Raw genomic sequence first — 19,025 nt, 5'->3', positions numbered from 1 at the left:
CATTTACAGATTGCTGACGGGAAAAACACCCCAGCTCAAGATTGTGAGTAACCAAAAATGAACCTTTCTTTAATAATTTAATATACTGTATGTGCATTTGTAAAACCACAAGGTTTGTATTGATCCCTGTATGGATTTCTACTGGCCTTGGAGTGATCCAGTGGATCAATCTACCTCTCATTTTATAGATCTACAGGTGTTTTGTTCCGCACAGTCCAGGATTCCAGATCCACAACTGCTGGATGGATCTAATCTTATTATCTCCACTTTTTAGTGTGATATTAGAGGCAATTATTCTCAGAATCTATTAATTTGATGGATTGTTGATCTTTTTCTCGACAGTAGGTTTAGGAATTAGTGATCTGGTATTCCCTCCTTTATATTGATGCTGTGCTGCTATAACTCCGTCCTATAGATTCATTCCTATATGTCCTGCACGGTGCCGCCGCGGGCCACCACCTCTTAGGACCGGTGCAACACCTTGCTATATAACATGTTTCGCCATTACGGGCGTCTTCAGGGGAGTGAGGCTGCTGAATGAGACTCTCCAGCCTATAGAAGGTAGGTTGTGATGTCACTCAGCTCAACCACTAGATGAATGACAGACTGACCAATCCTGAGTGATCTTTACCAACAGAAGGATATAGCTGATTGGTAATCTTATCTGCCAATCCTCATGTTTTATCTTATCAAAATAATGGTATTATGAGGTGAGCTTACCTATCCAATCACAGTGTCCGTCCAGGTGATTGGCTGGCGCCTTTTACAGACCTGTCATATTTTCATGACTTGTAAATTCAATGGTTTCTTTTCATGACCTGAAAAAGGGGCGGTTCTACAGATCACATGACCTATATCTACCATGTGATCAGTTAATTAGATTTGAGAACCTGCTGCGTATGTGTATTAGGTATTTTCACAGTTATATTAGGACCTGTGGGTACCCAGGTCCTTCAGGTCACATGATAGGGATACTTCTGTCATTAGAAGAAGAAGGGTACACAGGTCCTTCAGGTCACATGATAGGGATACTTCCGCTCATAGGACCAGTGGGTACACAGGTCCTTCAGGTCACATGATAGGGATACTTCCGCTCATAGGACCAGCGGGTACACAGGTCCTTCAGGTCACATGATAGGGATACTTCCGCTCATAGGACCAGCGGGTACACAGGTCCTTCAGGTCACATGATAGGGATACTTCCGCTCATAGGACCAGCGGGTACACAGGTCCTTCAGGTCACATGACAGGGATACTTCCGCTCATAGGACCAGCGGGTACACAGGTCCTTCAGGTCACATGACAGGGATACTTCCGCTCATAGGACCAGCGGGTACACAGGTCCTTCAGGTCACATGACAGGGATACTTCCGCTCATAGGACCAGCGGGTACACAGGTCCTTCAGACTATGAGAATTGCCACTAATGTCACACTAAATACACACACAGTAGGGAAAAAATTTATTTAGTCAGCCACCAATTGTGCAAGTTCTCACCTTGTCTGATTTGGCAAGAATTATTTTGAAGTTATGGTGGAAAATAAGTATTTGGTCATTAACAAAAGTTCATCTCAATATTTTGTAATATATCCTTTGTTGGCAATGACAGAGGTGAAACGTTTTCTGTAAGTCTTCACAAGGTTGCCACACACTGTTGTTGGTATGTTGGCCCATTCCTCCATGCAGATCTCCTCTAGAGCAGTGACGTTTTGGGCCTGTCGCTGGACAACATGGACTTTCAACTCCCTCCAATGGTTTTCTATGGGGTTGAGATCTGGAGACTGGCTAGGCTTCACCAGGACCTTCATATGCTTCTTATGAAGCCACTCCTTCGTTACCCTGGCGGTGTGCTTGGGATCATTATCATGCTGAAAGACCCAGCCACGTTTCATCTTCAGTGCCTTTGCCGATGGATGGAGGTTTGCACTCAAAATGTCATGATACATGACCCCATTCATTCTTTCATGTACACGGAGCAGTCGTCTTGGTCCCCTTTCAGAGAAACAGCCCCAAAGCATGATGTTGCCACTCCCATGCTTCACCGTAGGTATGGTGTTCTTTGGATTCGAGTCAACATTCTGTCTCCTCCAAACAGGACGACTTTTGTTTCTACCAAACAGTTCTACTTTGGTTTCATCAGACCATATGACATTCTCCCAATACTCTTATACTCTCATACTAGATAATCCAAATGCTCTCTAGCAAACTTCATATGGGCCCGGACATGTACTGGCTTACGCAGGGGGACACGTCTGGCACTGACTCCCAAATCAGACAAGGTGATTTTCTGGATTTGTTTTCTCATTTTGACTCATAGTTGTGGTCTACCTATGATGTCAATTACAGGACTCTTTCGTCTTTTTAAGTGGTGGAGCTTGCACAATCAGTGACTGACTAAATACTTTTTTCCCCACTGTATATGTGTGTGCCTGTATATATATATAGCACGGAGGTGTATTGAGGCTATGGGAATGTATGGCAGTTGTAGGCATAACTATGATGGTGAGACAGTGTCCGGCATGATTGTAAATGGCCAGTATGTGTCACAGAGGGAGTCTGCACTGTAAACCAGTATTATTGTTCTGGGACCTGTAGTCCCACAAGCATTATTGTGTAGCTTTAAAGGGAGGCTTACAGGGTTAGAGAGCTGGGCTGGTCTGGCTAACCACACACACCTCCCATCTATGGGAGTGGTTACAACTACATAATGTGACCATAGTGTGGTCACATGGAAGAGAGTGTATGGACCTGTTTGGTCCGTGTATAAGGTCCTGGAAGGCCTATGTGTTGGAGGTGCTAACTTCCTGAAGAGCACATTGTTAGGCCATGGACCTGGTGTGGTCTGTGTGTTGGACGGTTCCAAGTGGGGACGGATATACTGAACAGCACATGGAGAGGCCGTATGTGCAGAGTCTGTGACGGCACTGCGTTGGGGAATCTACCGTTTCTTCTGCAGGTCTGGACTGTCGTGAGTGCCCTGGTCACAAGGACGGTGATCCCAGTAAGACAGTTTCCCTGGGAGAGAGGACTGACAGGGTAAGGTAACTGGACAAAAAGGTCGGGTGTGTTTAGTGACTGTGGGTTAAAGCCGTATACTATAATATGCTATGGACTATGTGTTAAGTCTGTGATATATAACATTGCCTCAAGTGGTTCATGAGTGCAAAATAAACCAAATAGACTGTTTAAAGTGGAAAGTGTTCCTGTGTACCTTTAAATCTCGCAGCCAAGTGAGTATTCCCCAACCCGCTAGTGATCGCGACATCACAATATATATACTGTACTGTATATATTCAGTGTCAAAATTAGGTGCCTTGGCTTATACTCGGTTCGGCTTATAGTCGAGTATATACGGGAGATTATATATGTATATATCACCATCAATTCCATGAAGGAGAAGGGGTTACATCAAAATACAGATATCACTTACAGTAAACAAAACTAACAATGACAGACTGATACAGAGGGGCGAGGACCCTGCCCTTGCGGGCTTTCATTCTACAGGATTATGGGGAAGGAGACAGGAGGTCGAGGGTTGCAGTAGCTCCGATGGTGTTGAGGTGGCCGTGTGGTCATTACAGGCTGTAAGCTTCTTTGAAGAGATTTGTTTTCAGGTTCCGTCTGAAGGATCCGAATGTGGTTGATAGTCGGATGTGTTGGGGCACAGAATTCCAGAGGACGGGGGATATTCGGGAGAAGTCTTGGAGGCGGTTGTGTGAGGAGCGAATAAGCGTGGAGGAGAGGAGGAGGTCTTGGGAGGACGGGAGATTACGTGAGGGAAGATATTGAGAGATTAGTGTGGAAATATACGGAGGAGAAAGGTTATGGATGGCTTTGTAGGTCAGTGTTAGTAGTTTAAACTGGATACGCTGGGAAATTGGGAGCCAGTGAAGGGATTTGCAAAGAGGTGAAGCGGAGGAGTATAGTAACATAGTTAGTAAGGCCGAAAAAAGACATTTGTCCATCCAGTTCAGCCTATATTCCATCACATTAAATCCCCAGATCTATGTCCTTCTATAGAACCTAATAATTGTATGATACAATATTGTTCTGCTCCAGGAAGACATCCAGGCCTCTCTTGAACCCCTCGACTGAGTTCGCCATCACCACCTCCTCAGGCAAGCAATTCCAGATTCTCACTGCTCTAACAGTAAAGAATCCTCTTCTATGTTGGTGGAAAAACCTTCTCTCCTCCAGACGCAAAGAATGCCCCCTTGTGCCCGTCACCTTCCTTGGTATAAACAGATCCTCAGCGAGATATTTGTATTGTCCCCTTATATACTTATACATGGTTATTAGATCGCCCCTCAGTCGTCTTTTTTCTAGACTAAATAATCCTAATTTCGCTAATCTATCTGGGTATTGTAGTTCTCCCATCCCCTTTATTAATTTTGTTGCCCTCCTTTGTACTCTCTCTAGTTCCATTATATCCTTCCTGAGCACCGGTGCCCAAAACTGGACACAGTACTCCATGTGCGGTCTAACTAGGGATTTGTACAAAGGCAGTATAATGCTCTCATCATGTGTATCCAGACCTCTTTTAATGCACCCCATGATCCTGTTTGCCTTGGCAGCTGCTGCCTGGCACTGGCTGTAGTGAGGAGAGAGATTAATTAGTCGGGCAGCAGAATTAAGGACGGACTGGAGGGGTGGCAGAGTGTTAGAAGGTAGGCCACAGAGGAGTATGTTGCAGTAGTCGAGGCGGGAGATGATTAGGGCATGTACGAGCATTTTGGTAGAGTGTGGGTTGAGGAAAGGACGGATTCTGGAAATAGTTTTGAGCTGGAGGCGACAGGAGGTGGCGAGAGCTTTGATCTGCGGTTTAAAGGACAGGGCAAAGTCAAGGGTTAAGGTACCTTCACACATAACGATATCGTTAACGATATCGTTGCTTTTTGTGACGTAGCAACGATATCGTTAAGGAAATCGTTGTGTGACAGCGACCAACGATCAGGCCCCTGCTGGGAGATCGTTGGTCGCTGAGGAAAGTCCAGAACTTTATTTCATCGCTGGATCTCCCGCTGACATCGCTGGATCGGCGTGTGTGACGCCGATTCAGCGATGTCTTCACTGGTAACCAGGGTAAACGTGAAAAAAACAAACACACCGGCGCTCTGCTTCTCTGCACTGGCTCTGCTTTCCGGCTGACCGTGCAGAGGAAAGCAGAGCGCCGGAGGACAGACAGCTGAAGGTAAGTATGTAGTGTTTGTTTTTTTAACGTTTACGCTGGTAACCATGGTAAACATCGGGTTAATAAGCGTGGCCCTGCGCTTAGTAACCCGATGTTTACCCTGGTTACCGTGGACCTTGGGATCGTTGGTCACTGGAGAGCTGTCTGTGTGACAGCTCTCCAGCGACCAAACAGCGAAGCTGCAGCGATCGACATCGTTGTCGGTATCGCTGCAGCGTCGCTGAGTGTGAAGGTACCTTTACTCCGAGGCAGCAGATTACCAGGATGGGGGAAAGTGTGATTTCCTTTATTGTGATAGATTAGGTAGAAAAGGAGTGCGAGATGGAGGAAAGATAATTAGTTCAGATTTGCCCACATTGAGTTTGAGGAAGCGAGAGGAGAAGGAGGATATGGCCGATAGACACTCTAGGATTCTGGAGAGCAGAGAGGTGACGTCTGAGCTAGAGGTAGATCTGAGTGTCATCGGCATAGAGGTGGTACTGGAAGCCATAGGACCTTATCAGTTGTCCTAGGCCAAATGTATAGACTATGAATAGAAGAGGTCATAGGACAGAGCCTTTGGGGACTTCAACAGAGAGGGGGTGAGATGAAGAGGTAGTATGGGAGTAGGAAACGCTAAATGTGCGGTTGGTGAGGCATGAGGAGATCCAGGATAGGGCAAGGTCTTTGACACCAAAGGAAGAGAGGATCTGTAGTAGGAGGCAGTTGGCAACGCTGTCGAAGGCAGGCAGATATATATATATATATATTATACACAGAGGACCCTGCCCTTGGGGGCTTACAGTCTACAGGATTATGGGGAAGGATAATTATATATATATATATGTATGTATATGTATGTGTGTGTGTATATATATATATATATATATATATATATATATATATATATATATATATATATATATATATATATATATATATATATATCCCACCCTCTCTCCGTTGGAGTCCCCCAAGGCTCTGTTCTAGGACCCCTACTCTTCTCAATCTATACACTTGGCTTGGGACAACTCATAAAGTCCCATGGATTCTAGTACCACCTCTATGCTGACGACACTCAGATCTACCTCTCTGGCCCAGACGTCACCGCTCTGCTGTCCAGAATCCCAGAGTGCCTATCAGCCATATCCTCCTTCTTCTCCTCTCGCTTCCTCAAACTCAATGTGGACAAATCTGAACTCATCATCTTTCCTCCATCCCACAAATCTTCCTTACCTGACCTATCTATCGCAGTCAATGACATCATGCTTTCCCCTGTACCCGAAGTCCGCTGCCTCGGAGTAACCTTCGACTCTGCCCTGTCCTTCAAACCACACATCCAAGCTCTTTCCACCTCCTGTCGCCTCCAGCTCAAAAATATCTCCAGGATCCGTCCTTTCCTCAACCCCCAATCTACTAAAATGCTTGTGCACGCCCTCATCATTTCCCGCCTTGACTACTGCAACATCCTTTTCTGTGGCCTCCCTGCTAACACCCTTGCACCTCTCCAGTCCATCCTTAACTCTGCTGCCCGACTAATCCATCTCTCTCCTCGCTACTCCTCCGCTTCCCCCCTCTGCAAATCTCTTCACTGGCTCCCATTCCCTCAGCGTATCCAGTTCAAATTGCTAATACTGACCTACAAAGCCATCCACAACCTGTCTCCTCCATATATCTCTGAACTAATCTCTCGATATCTTCACTCACGTGATCTCTGGTCCTCCCAAGACCTCCTTCTCTCCTCCACACTTATTCGCTCCTCATCCAATCGCCTCCAAGACTTCTCCCGAATATCCCCCATCTTCTGGAACTCTCTGCCCCAACATGTCCGACTATCAACCACAGTCTGATCCTTCAGACGGAACCTGAAAACTCATCTCTCCAGGAAAGCCTACAGCCTGCACTGACACCGCTGCCTCCTCACCAACACCGGAGCTACCGCCTCACCAACACCGGAGCTACCGCCTCACCAACACCGGAGCTACCGCCTCACCAACACCGGAGCTACCGCCTCACCAACACCGGAGCTACCGCCTCACCAACACCGGAGCTACCGCCTCACCAACACCGGAGCTACCGCCTCACCAACACCGGAGCTACCGCCTCACCAACACCGGAGCTACCGCCTCACCAACACCGGAGCTCCTGCAACCCTCAACCTACTGTCTCCTTCCCCATAATCCTGTAGAATGTAAGCCCGCAAGGGCAGGGTCCTCGCCCCTCTGTATCAGTCCGTCATTGTTAGTTTTTTACTGTATGTGATATTTGTAACTTGTATGTAACCCCTTCTCATGTACAGCACCATGGAATCAATGGTGCTATATAAATAAATAATAATATATATATATATATATATATGTTTTAGATTTTTAGATGGTGGCCCGATTCTAACGTATCGGGTATTCTAGAATATGCAGGTAGTATATAGCACAGGCTACGTACTATATTGCACAGTGACGTAGTATATAACACAACCGATGTAGTATATAACAGAGCTACGTAGTATGTAACACAGCGTACGTAGCATATAGCAGAGCTATGTAGTATATAACACAGCCACGTAGTATATAACATAGCCACGTAGTGTATTGCACAGCTACGTAGTTTATTGGTCAGCCACGTAGTATATAGCAGAGCCATGTAGTATATTGTAGAGCCACGTAGTATATTGCACAGCGCACGTAGTATATAACAGTCACGTAGCGTATTGCACAGCTACGTAGTGTATAATAGAGCCCACGCAGTATGTAACACAGCCCATGTAGTATATAGCAATGTGGGCACTATATGCGTGGTTAAAAAAGACTTAAAATAAAAAATAAACATATACTCACCTTCCGAAGACCCCTTGAGGTCCTGGCGCCTGTGTGCGGTGCACGCGGCAGCTTCCGGTCCCAGGGTTGGATGAGCGCAGGACCCGTGATGACGTCGTGATCACATGACCGTAGCTTCCGCTCCCAGGGTTGGTATGAGCGCAGGACCTGTGATGACGTCGCATTCACATGACCGTGACGTCATGCCAAGTCCTTCTCGCATAGCATCCTTGGCACCGGAACCTGCCGCTTGCACTGCTGAGGACAGCGCGCGACCTCAGAAGGTGAGTGTTACGGAACCACTCAGCACCCAGAATATGTTCTGCAGCTATATGTATGTATAATAGGTTCCATGTGAGATGCATGTCCCCAATGCATCAGCCCACAGGCTGCGCCCCTGGGCAGAGGGGACACAATATTTCCCTTTTGTCCGCCCCCCACCTTTGTAATTCCCACAGTAAATATCGGCAGGCTCCGGCCACCTGCAGCTATTGTAATGTATGTCTGGCCTGCCGCTTTTTCTATTGGCCTGCCCTCTGTATCTGTGTGATATATTCTGTGTCCTGTGAGTAAAGTGTTGTCAGACTGGAAATACGTGGACAAGCAGTGATTTTATATGCGCCCATGTAACCAAGCAATTCCAGCCAGCGTCCTTCATTCAGACTCCAGCCAAAGCAGAGTGGACCTCCGGAAACACGGGGTGGTACTGAAAGAGGTACCCCAGCTTGTTTCCTCTGAAGAGCAGAAGTTGCATCTAGAGTTGTTGATTTCCTACTTCTCTGCCTCTTGAATCTACGAATACCAGTGTTTCTGACTTCCCCCAATAGAGGTCCTGCTTTAATCATTTGGTCACCGCAGTCAGCCCCTGCTTCATAAGGGTGGTGTAATGAGCTTCTCTTTGCCAGCTATCACTAATGTCCTTTACCCCATATGTCCACTGTGTAATTCTCCTTCAAGGAGTTTGAGTGTAAGCTCGTGTCCCAGATGACGGGGTGAATCTGTCCTCCCTGGGGATGTCTTACGGATCTTAAGGTACAGTCACACTCAGCAACTTTGTAAAGAGAACGACAATGATCCGTGACGTTGCAGCGTCCTGGATAGCGATCTCGTTGTGTTTGACACGCAGCAGCGATCATGATCCCGCTGTGCCATCGCTGGTCGTAGCAGAAAGTCCAGAACTTTATTTGGTCGTCAGGTCGGCGTGTATCGTCATGTTTGACATCAAAAGCAACAACGCCTGCAACGAGCATAGGGCCCCTAGATGTGTGTCGGATCGGTACACTCCGGCTGTTTGACATGGAGCTAACAACCAGCGAGAACGAGAAGTGAGTCGCCGTTACATTACTGGATCGCTCCTGCATCGTTCTGGAGTTGCTGTGTTTGACGTCTCTACAGCGACCTAAACAGCGACGCTGCAGCGATCGGCTCCTTGTCTATATCGCTGCAGCGTTGCTGAGTGTGACGGTACCTTTAATCTTTCTCTATGACTGTGAGGATGGGGTGCAGCGGCAGTTAATCCTTCTGTGACGGTCCGACTATCCATTGTGCTCACTCTGCGTTTTCCTTATATTTCAGATAAGCTTTGCTTTAACACCTTTTTCAACTATGAGGACATGCAGGAAATCACCAAGCATTTTGTTGTCTGTCATGTTGATGCCCCCGGACAGCAGATGGGGGCTTCCCAGTTTCCACAAGGGTAAGTAACACCTTCCATACCTCCAGAAAGTGCAGTCACCACCTTGCAGGAATCTGTCACTAGTGCCCTTTCTTCATACAGCTATCAGTATCCCACCATGGAGAACCTGGCGGCCATGATCCCAAGTGTCCTTCAGCACTTTGGGTGAGTTTGGTGGTATAATCTGTACAAATAAGTACACCCTTTACCTGCATGGAGCAAACACACACGTGTCTGCGCCACAAGGTCTTGGACACACAACTGCACCACCAGGCCTCGGACACACGTCTACACCACCAGGCCTCGGACACGCGTCTGCGCCACCAGGCCTCGGACACACGTCTTCACCACCAGGCCTCAGACACACGTCTTCACCACCAGGCCTCGGACACACGTCTACACCACCAGGCCTCGGACACACGTCTGCGCCACAAGGTCTTGGACACACAACTGCACCACCAGGCCTCGGACACACGTCTGCGCCACCAGGCCTCAGACACACGTCTACACCACCAGGCCTCGGAGACACAACTGCGCCACCAGGCCTCGGACACACGTCTACACCACCAGGCCTCGGACACACAACTGCGCCACCAGGCCTCGGACACGCGTCTGCGCCACCAGGCCTCGGACACGCGTCTGCGCCACCAGGCCTCGGACACGCGTCTGCGCCACCAGGCCTCGGACACGCGTCTGCGCCACCAGGCCTCGGACACGCGTCTGCGCCACCAGGCCTCGGACACGCGTCTGCGCCACCAGGCCTCGGACACGCGTCTGCGCCACCAGGCCTCGGACACGCGTCTGCGCCACCAGGCCTCGGACACGCGTCTGCGCCACCAGGCCTCGGACACGCGTCTGCGCCACCAGGCCTCGGACACGCGTCTGCGCCACCAGGCCTCGGACACGCGTCTGCGCCACCAGGCCTCGGACACACAACTGCGCCATCAGGCCTCGGACACGCGTCTGCGCCACCAGGCCTCGGACACACAACCAGACTCCACATTAATGACCTTGGGCACATGATGAGACCTCAGACAGTGACCGGAGGATCAGACAAGACGTGATGCGTTCAGACCTTGCACATGTCGCCATGAACAGAACTTTAGGCACATGTTGTTTCTTACTCTGTATTGGCACATGTTGTTTCTTACTCTGTATTGCAGATTCCAGACGATCATTGGCATTGGAGTTGGTGCTGGATCTTATGTTCTTGCTAAATTTTCTGTAAGTCAGCCATGATTGTCATCTGAAAAATCAACAGATTCCTCGTGTCTGTGGAGCGCCCCCTCCAGGTGGTCATGTCTTGCTGAGCGACTTCAATCTTTTATTTCCTTGTAGCTGATTTTCCCGGAGATGGTGGAAGGGTTGGTGCTGGTCAACATTGATCCCAATGGAAAAGGCTGGATTGACTGGGCAGCCTCAAAGGTACAGTAGGGGAAAGAAACCAAGTCATAGGTGGCCCCTTCAGTCCCCCCCACAACTGGAGACCTATAGCTAGGACATATAATAGTCGCCTATTGGCTGCATAGATTTGACCTTTGGGGTCAGCAGCATTTAACACCTCACTGACCACATACTGAGTTTACCACTTTCTCTCCACAGCTGTCTGGACTGACGAGCGCTCTCCCTGATACTGTGCTGTCTCATCTTTTCAGTCAGGTACTGTTACTCTGTGTCACACAGTGAGTGGTATCTGTATGTCTGCACTAGTGACCCTGCCTCCTATGGACGTAACGGTGTGGCCACCACTAGTGACCCTGCCTCCTATGGAGGTAACGGTGTGGCCACCACTAGTGACCCTGCCTCCTGTAGAGGTAACGGTGTGGACACCACTAGTGACCCTGCCTCCTATGGAGGTAACAGTGTGGCCACCACTAGCGACCCTGCCTCCTATGGAGGTAACAGTGTGGCCACTACTAGTGACGCTGCCTCCTGTAGAGATAAGTGTGGCCACCACTAGTGACGCTGCCTCCTGTAGAGGTAACAGTGTGGCCACCACTAGTGACCCTGCCTCCTGTAGAGGTAACAGTGTGGCCACCACTAGTGACCCTGCCTCCTATGGAGGTAACAGTGTGGCCACCTCTAGTGACCCTGCCTCCTGTAGAGGTAACAGTGTGGCCACCACTAGTGACCCTGCCTCCTGTAGAGGTAGCAGTGTGGCCACCACTAGTGACCCTGCCTCCTGTAGAGGTAACAGTGTGGCCACCACTAGTGACCCTGCCTCCTATGGAGGTAAGTGTGGCCACCACTAGTGACCCTGCCTCCTGTAGAGGTAACAGTGTGGCCACCACTAGTGACCCTGCCTCCTGTAGAGGTAACAGTGTGGCCACCACTAGTGACCCTGCCTCCTATGGAGGTAACAGTGTGGCCACCACTAGTGACCCTGCCTCCCGTAGAGGTAACAGTGTGGCCACCACTAGTGACCCTGCCTCCTATGGAGGTAACAGTGTGGCCACCACTAGTGACCCTGCCTCCCGTAGAGGTAACAGTGTGGCCACCACTAGTGACCCTGTCTCCTGTAGAGGTAACGGTGTGGACACCACTAGTGACCCTGCCTCCTATGGAGATAACAGTGTGGCCACCACTAGTGACCCTGCCTCCTGTAGAGGTAACAGTGTGGCCACCACTAGTGACCCTGTCTCCTGTAGAGGTAACGGTGTGGACACCACTAGTGACCCTGCCTCCTATGGAGATAACAGTGTGGCCACCACTAGTGACCCTGCCTCCTGTAGAGGTAACAGTGTGGCCACCACTAGTGACCCTGTCTCCTGTAGAGGTAACGGTGTGGACACCACTAGTGACTGATGTACTGCGGTATAATGCTGCCATATTGTGGTGTTTCTTGCCCCAGGAGGAGCTAATGAGTAACACGGAGCTCGTGCAGAATTACCGCCAGCAGATTAGTAGCTGTGTGAACCAGAACAACCTGCAGCTCTTCTGGAACATGTACAACAGGTAAGTGGTCTCTTCTCTTCGGCCTCCCACCATGACCGCGGAGGAGGGGACTATTGGTAACACCGGACGGCAGGTGACGTTGCTCCTAGAAGGTTACAGGGTGGATCAGTATAGATGGGAGGTAGTGCTGGAGGGTCCACATGTCGCCCATTATACAGTGCCCTTTATCTCATGGTTCTTTCTCATCCTCAGTCGAAGAGACTTGGAGATGAATCGGCCTGGGACTGTCCCAAACGCCAAGACCCTTAGGTAAGTGATTGTACGCAGTGCACAGGCGCCACCACGTGCAACTGCGTCACTGGAGTATGTGCCTTGTACCCCTGCTGATGCCATGGTGCGGCGAAACGTTGGGAGGCTATAGAGTGCTTCTATCTACAAGCAGTAGATGTGGTCAGGGAGGAGATGAATATAAGCGGGGGCCTAGAAGACGCAGTACGCTGCTTTCAGGAGGACACTTGTGACTGCAGATGAATCCATGACTGTCGGGCTTAGTGCTGTCTCCAGTCCTTGTCCTTTTCTTCCCGCAGGACTCCAGTGATGCTGGTTGTTGGAGATAACTCCCCGGCTGAAGACGGCGTGGTGCGTCTGGTGCTCATCTGTGTCCCCTGTGTGACCCCTGGTTAGGGACCAGATACGTGTAGGCCGGGCCACAGGTGTCGGCAAATAACGGGTCCCCAGATCCTCGCGAGCGGGCGGGAATCGCTCTGTTTCTCGGGAATTTTAGTGGCTTCTTGAACCCCTTCACCACCCTGGGGTTTTCCGATTTTTTTGTGTTTGTTTTTTGCTCCCCTTCTTCCCAGAGCCATAACTTGGTTATTTTTCCATCAATATGGCCATGTAAGGGCTTGTTTTTTGCGGGACAAGTTGTACTTTTGAACGAAACCGTTGGTTTTACCATATAATTTAGTGGAGAATGGGGAAAAAATTAAAATTTCTAGTGCGTTGAAATTGTAAATAAAATAGTACAATTCCGTAATTTTTTTGTTACCATGTTTATTAAATGCTAGAACTGAGCGGCCATTATGATTCTCCAGGTCAGTACGAGTTCGTAGACACCAAACATGTCTAGGGTACAGGTTCTTTTCATTTAAGTGGTGTGGAAAAAATCCAACATTTGTGTGTTAAAAATGAAAAAGCGCCATTTTCCAACACCCATAGCATCTCCATTTTTGGGCTCTGGGGCTGGGTGAGGGCTTATTTTTGTGCAGTGAGCTGATGTTCGTTGTCACGATTCCCCTGACCGCTGTCACCAATTGGTCAGGATTCCCACCGTGACCGTCACCCCTACGTCACGGATTGAGGTGACTTTAGGCCAACAGACGGCTATCACATGTGCAGGGGGCTTATCTTAGTTATCCGTCCACTCCACGATGTGATAAAAAACCACACACAGGGCTATTGATCTCCTAGTTTACAGCAGGGGCTTATTCTAGGTATCCCACTGCTTTTCTATATACCACAAACTGCAGGGATTTATGTATATGCCGCTTACAGTTCCACTTAACACTTGCAGCTCTCTGGCGCCCCCTTACTCTCAGGTCAGATTAGGTACTGCACCCTGGGTAATTAGTCGCCAGAAAGGCTGCCTGCTATGTACTGGCTATTGGGCACGCTGCAGCGACGCGATAACTACTCCCACTCAGGCAGGAACAATAATTAGCAATGCCGCAGTCGCTTCAGCATAACCCCCAAAAGTCAGCACACTCTCGCTGCCACCAGCTTCGATTAAACGGGTCCGAAGCTAACCCAACACAACAATTGCAAATATGTACAAGGGTAATTATGAAATAAACAGGGTTTAAATGAGAAAAGTAACACTCACATGGTCAACGCATTGCAGGCAACCAGGCTAGTGGAGTTTTTCCCATACGTCCCAGCTCATTTGGACGTGAGCAGGGCTCTTCCGGGAGAAGACAAGAAATCAAGCAGAAAGACTCCTCAGAGCCTGCCAGACACTTAAAACATTAAGGCTGTGACATCACAGAAAGGCTGGCTTATCCAGGCCCTCCTCTCTCTACATTCTGCCTAAACTTTAAACTATTTTCTTTGATTTCTATAACTTCACTACAAAACATGTCAGAGTCCTAACAAACTCATAATTCATCTCGGATTAACGTGAGCATTCTAATGAGATCAAATATGTCCTATCTGGGATACATATTTACAGAGAAATCCCTACTTCTTTACCAGATGGAGTTAGAAGCCCGAGTTTCAAGGGATGGGTAGGTACACCGAGTGGGAATACGAATATATATTTTCGTATTTCTAGCTTAAATCGTTAGCCTAATATCTAACAAAAACTAAACAAAGAATCTTTCATGGATCCTCGAAGATTCTACTTCACTTATAGCTGAACAAGAGCTTACACAGGAAATGCCGGTCGTAAATTCCTTTCGGCAATAAAACCTCTCTTCCCCCATACATTGGCAGAGCAGCTCTTGGTTGAGTGAAAGGGAAGGGGGGGCTTGTTAGCCCACAGCCTTGAGCAAGAGAAGCTACAAACTGTGGCAGTATCACTCCAAGAAGGGGGGCTTAGCCCACGCAGGCTAGCAAGAAAACTAACTTATGATGTACATTTTCCTCACACCTCCCCCTTCAGGTGTGCGCTAGGGAGGCAGGATCTGATGGTTCTCCTCCATGCGCACCTCAGCAGGTTCACCCTGGTGGGCCAACCCATCACCATTGCCATGCTCTGGCTCCATGGTGCATCCGCCTACCCGGTGCCCCAGGTAGTGAACCTCCCTCATGCCCATCTGACACTTTCCCGGCTTGATAGTCAGTCCTGCTTGGTGAATTCGCCTGAGCACCTCCTCGAGATGCTGCAGGTGTTCCTTCCAGGAGGGACTGAAGATGGCAATGTCATCCAAGTACGCCACGGCGTACTTCTCCAGTCCCTGAAGCAGGAGGTTGACCATCCGCTGGAAAGTGGCAGGGGCATTCTTCATGCCGAAGGGCATGACCGTGGACTCGTACAGTCCAAAGGGTGTGATAAAGGCGGACTTCTCCTGTGCCTCAGGGCTCAGGGGAATCTGCCAGTATCCTCGACTCAGATCCATTATTGTTAGGTAATTTGCACCAGCTAACTTCTCAAGCAGCTCCTCGATGCGCGGCATTGGGTGCGCATCCGAGGCTGTGATGGCGTTGAGCCCCCTGTAGTCCACGCAGAACCGGGTGGTCCGGTCCTTCTTTGGCACGAGAACTACAGGTGATGCCCACGCGTTCTTTGACCGTCGAATCACCCCCAGCTGTAACATCTCATCGATCTTTTGGCGCATAATCTGCTGCACCTGGTCAGAGATTCGATAGGGTGTTCGCCGTAGTGGGGCGTGATTCCCGGTGTCCACCTCGTGGACGGCTAACTCAGTCCTCCCAGGTCGGTTGGAGAACACGACCCGGAAGGGTTCCAGTGTGGTTTGCAACTGCAACCGCTGGGGTTCAGTTAACGAGGCGCTTACCTCCACGTCCTCGATGGACCCATTGGCCTTGGCTTGGGCCAGCATGTCCAGGAGGGTGTCTTCCTCACCGTCTTCGGGCAAGCTGCAGACCGGTAGGACGAAAGGTTCACGTTCGTGATGAGCCTTCATCATGTTGACGTGAAAGGCCTTTCGCCTACCCCGAACGTGGTCAAGCGTGACCACGTAAGTGACCGGGTTGAGCTGTTGGTGGACGACGTACGGGCCCTCCCAGGCTGCCTGAAGCTTATCCGTTGGTACGGGGACCAGCACCCACACCTTTTGACCCACGTGGTAGGTCCGCTCCCGGGCGTTCTGGTCGTACCAGTGCTTCTGATCAGCCTGAGCCTGCGTCATGTTGTCATGCACCAACTGCGTCAAGGTCTGCATCTTGTCATGGAAGCGCATGACATACTCCACTATGGACACTTTAGAAGGGTTCGGCTCCTCTTCCCATGATTCTCTTACCAACCCAAAGGGTCCCCGGACTCGTCTGCCGTACAGGAGCTCGAAGGGGGAGAACCCCGTCGAGGCCTGCGGAACCTCTCTGTAAGCGAACAGCAGGTGTGGGAGGTACCGCTCCCAGTCGCGCCATTGAGTCTCAACCAGCATGCGTAGCATCTGTTTGTGGGTACCATTGAAGCGTTCACACAAGCCATTGGTCTGTGGGTGATACGCACTCGATACCAGGTGCTTCACCTGCATTCTCTTACAGAGAGCCTCCATTAGGCGAGACATAAATTGGGTCCCTTGATCAGTAAGCATTTCCCTGGGAAATCCTACACGTGAAAAGATGGCCAACAGGGCATCCGCCACCTTATCTGCCCTAGTTGACGACAGAGCTACTGCCTCTGGGTACCGGGTAGCATAGTCTACCACAGTAAGGATGTATTGCTTTCCAGAGGTGCTGGGGACGGCCAGCGGGCCCACAATGTCCACCGCGATCCTCTGGAAAGGCTCCTCTATTACTGGCAAAGGGATCAGAGGAGCCTTAATAGCAGGCCCCGCCTTCCCCACTCTTTGACAAGTGACACAGGAGCGGCAGTAGTTTGACACATCTGTCCCCATCTTAGGCCAATAGAAGTGTTGAGACAGCCAGGCCTTAGTTTTGCTGATCCCCAAGTGTCCAGCTAGCGGGATCTCATGGGCAATCCGCAACAACTCACCCCGGAATTGCTGCGGGACGACCAGCTGTCTTTCCCTCAACCACTCCTTTTGTGATTCTCCGGGTACTGTCTCCCGGTACAACCTTCCTCGTTCCCAGAACACCTTCTCCTTATCAGTCTCGGAGAAGCGCGTCCCGGCGAGTTGTCTCAAACTCTCTAGGCTCGCATCTGTGTGCAGAGCGGCCTGAAACTCCTGGCTAGGGGAAGCCAAAAGCGATGTCAGGGTCCCTTCCCCACGGGAACCCTCTTGGACCTGCTCTGTGTCCACCTCTGGTTCAGTCACAGTGGTGACTGAGGAGGGTTCGGAAGGCTGACAGTTATCTGCGTTCCGGGCACTCTGACTGCGGGTGACAGCAGCTACGTAGGCTGTCTCCCCGGGGGTTTCTACAGGCCCATCAGCCGGCGCTGCTATGGGCTCTACCTCCCCATCCACCCCCAACACTCCAGGGGCAGTGCTAATTATGGGCCAGTTACCTTCCTCGGTGGCGCTGGTCACCTTCATGGCGTCACCTTGCTCACGGTTCCCATGCATCTCCCCATTTCCTGTAGCACCGACACTTGCCCCTGGTAGGGGTTCCTCAGCCGTCTCACTCCGCAGAGCGACGTGGCTGGGCACGCCTGTACCTATGGACACATTAACCTTCACAGAAAAATCATTATCAGGTTCAGCTGGCACAGGTACAACATTTTCACCATCAATCCTAGGGAAAAAATGGTTATTAGATGCATCATTACAAGATAAAGCATGGTCAGGTAACACATGCGATTTCCCATCATCATCAGCATCATCAGGGTTAACTTTACCCGCATTAGTAGATTGGGGAGGGGTGTCAGGGACGTAGTATGCAACCATCCTCCCCAAATCAGTCCCCAACAAAACATCAGTGGGCAAATTATCAGACAGCCCCACTTCCTTCACCCCGCTCCCGGCACCCCAATCAATAAAAACCCGGGCCATCGGTAAGGGACAGCTGATGCCCCCAATCCCAGTGACAGTTAGGGTTTTCCCCGGAATGATTTCTTCAGGGGCCGCCAGTTCGGGTCGGATGAGGGTTCGTTCAGCCCCGGTGTCCTTGAGGCCTGTAGCAACATGGCCTCCCACAGTGACAGGCTGTACGTTGTCACACACCCTCCAAACCACACCACCCACCAAAAGAACTGCTGCATTAGACCCTGGGGCCTTGGCTGGGGTGTTGTTCTGCTTGGTTGGGCAGGAGGGACTGATATGACCAGTCTGATGGCAGGTGAAACACTTGCGAGGTTCGGTGGTAGGTCTGGTGCTGTTGGCCACGGGGCCAGGACCTCTGGTGTGTTGGCTGGCAGGGGTACTGGTGTTGGTTGCAGGCTTACCCCCTCTCCAGCTGGTGGTGACTGGCTTCCGCACTTCCGATCTACGGTTGGCCTCATAGGCATCGGCAATCTGTGCTGCTTTCGTCACATCTTTGGGTTCTCTGTCCATCACGAACTGTCGCACCTCAGCTGGGCAAAGATGAAAGAACTGGTCTTTGATCATCAGGTCTCGCAGCTGTGCAAAGGTGGTCACTGACAGTCCTTGGGTCCACTGGTCAAAGTGGGTCCCCAGTCCATGCACCACATCACTGTAGCTGTCGTGTGGGCCACGTTGGAGGGTCCGGAACTTTCTACGGTACACCTCGAGTGTAAGCTGGTACTTGGCTATCAGAGCCTGCTTGATGGCCTCATAGTCACCATCTTGTTCTTGAGGGAGGGCAGCAAACGCCTCCAGAGCTTTACCTCTCAGCCCTGGTGTCAGGTATCGGGCCCATTCATCTGTAGG

At 50.2% G+C, this 19,025-nt stretch overlaps 1 protein-coding gene across 10 annotated transcripts in view; it reads left to right on the top strand.

Annotated features, from left to right (window-relative positions):
• NDRG4 (NDRG family member 4) overlaps window positions 1–19,025 on the top strand; it is a 257,500-nt gene that overhangs the window by 227,401 nt on the left and 11,074 nt on the right. For all 10 annotated transcript variants that reach the window (XM_069739584.1, XM_069739583.1, XM_069739588.1 and 7 more), the window contains 8 exons: window positions 9,558–9,678; window positions 9,760–9,822; window positions 10,821–10,881; window positions 10,996–11,082; window positions 11,260–11,316; window positions 12,509–12,612; window positions 12,805–12,861; window positions 13,140–13,191. In XM_069739584.1, coding sequence (XP_069595685.1) covers window positions 9,558–9,678; window positions 9,760–9,822; window positions 10,821–10,881; window positions 10,996–11,082; window positions 11,260–11,316; window positions 12,509–12,612; window positions 12,805–12,861; window positions 13,140–13,191 — 602 coding nt within the window. The remainder of the gene's footprint in view (window positions 1–9,557; window positions 9,679–9,759; window positions 9,823–10,820; window positions 10,882–10,995; window positions 11,083–11,259; window positions 11,317–12,508; window positions 12,613–12,804; window positions 12,862–13,139; window positions 13,192–19,025) is intronic.

This window comes from Ranitomeya imitator, chromosome 9 (assembly GCF_032444005.1).
Source record: "Ranitomeya imitator isolate aRanImi1 chromosome 9, aRanImi1.pri, whole genome shotgun sequence".
NCBI lineage: Eukaryota > Metazoa > Chordata > Amphibia > Anura > Dendrobatidae > Ranitomeya > Ranitomeya imitator.
Note: the sequence above shows the minus strand (reverse complement) of the source record. Positions and strands in the feature narration are given on the sequence as shown.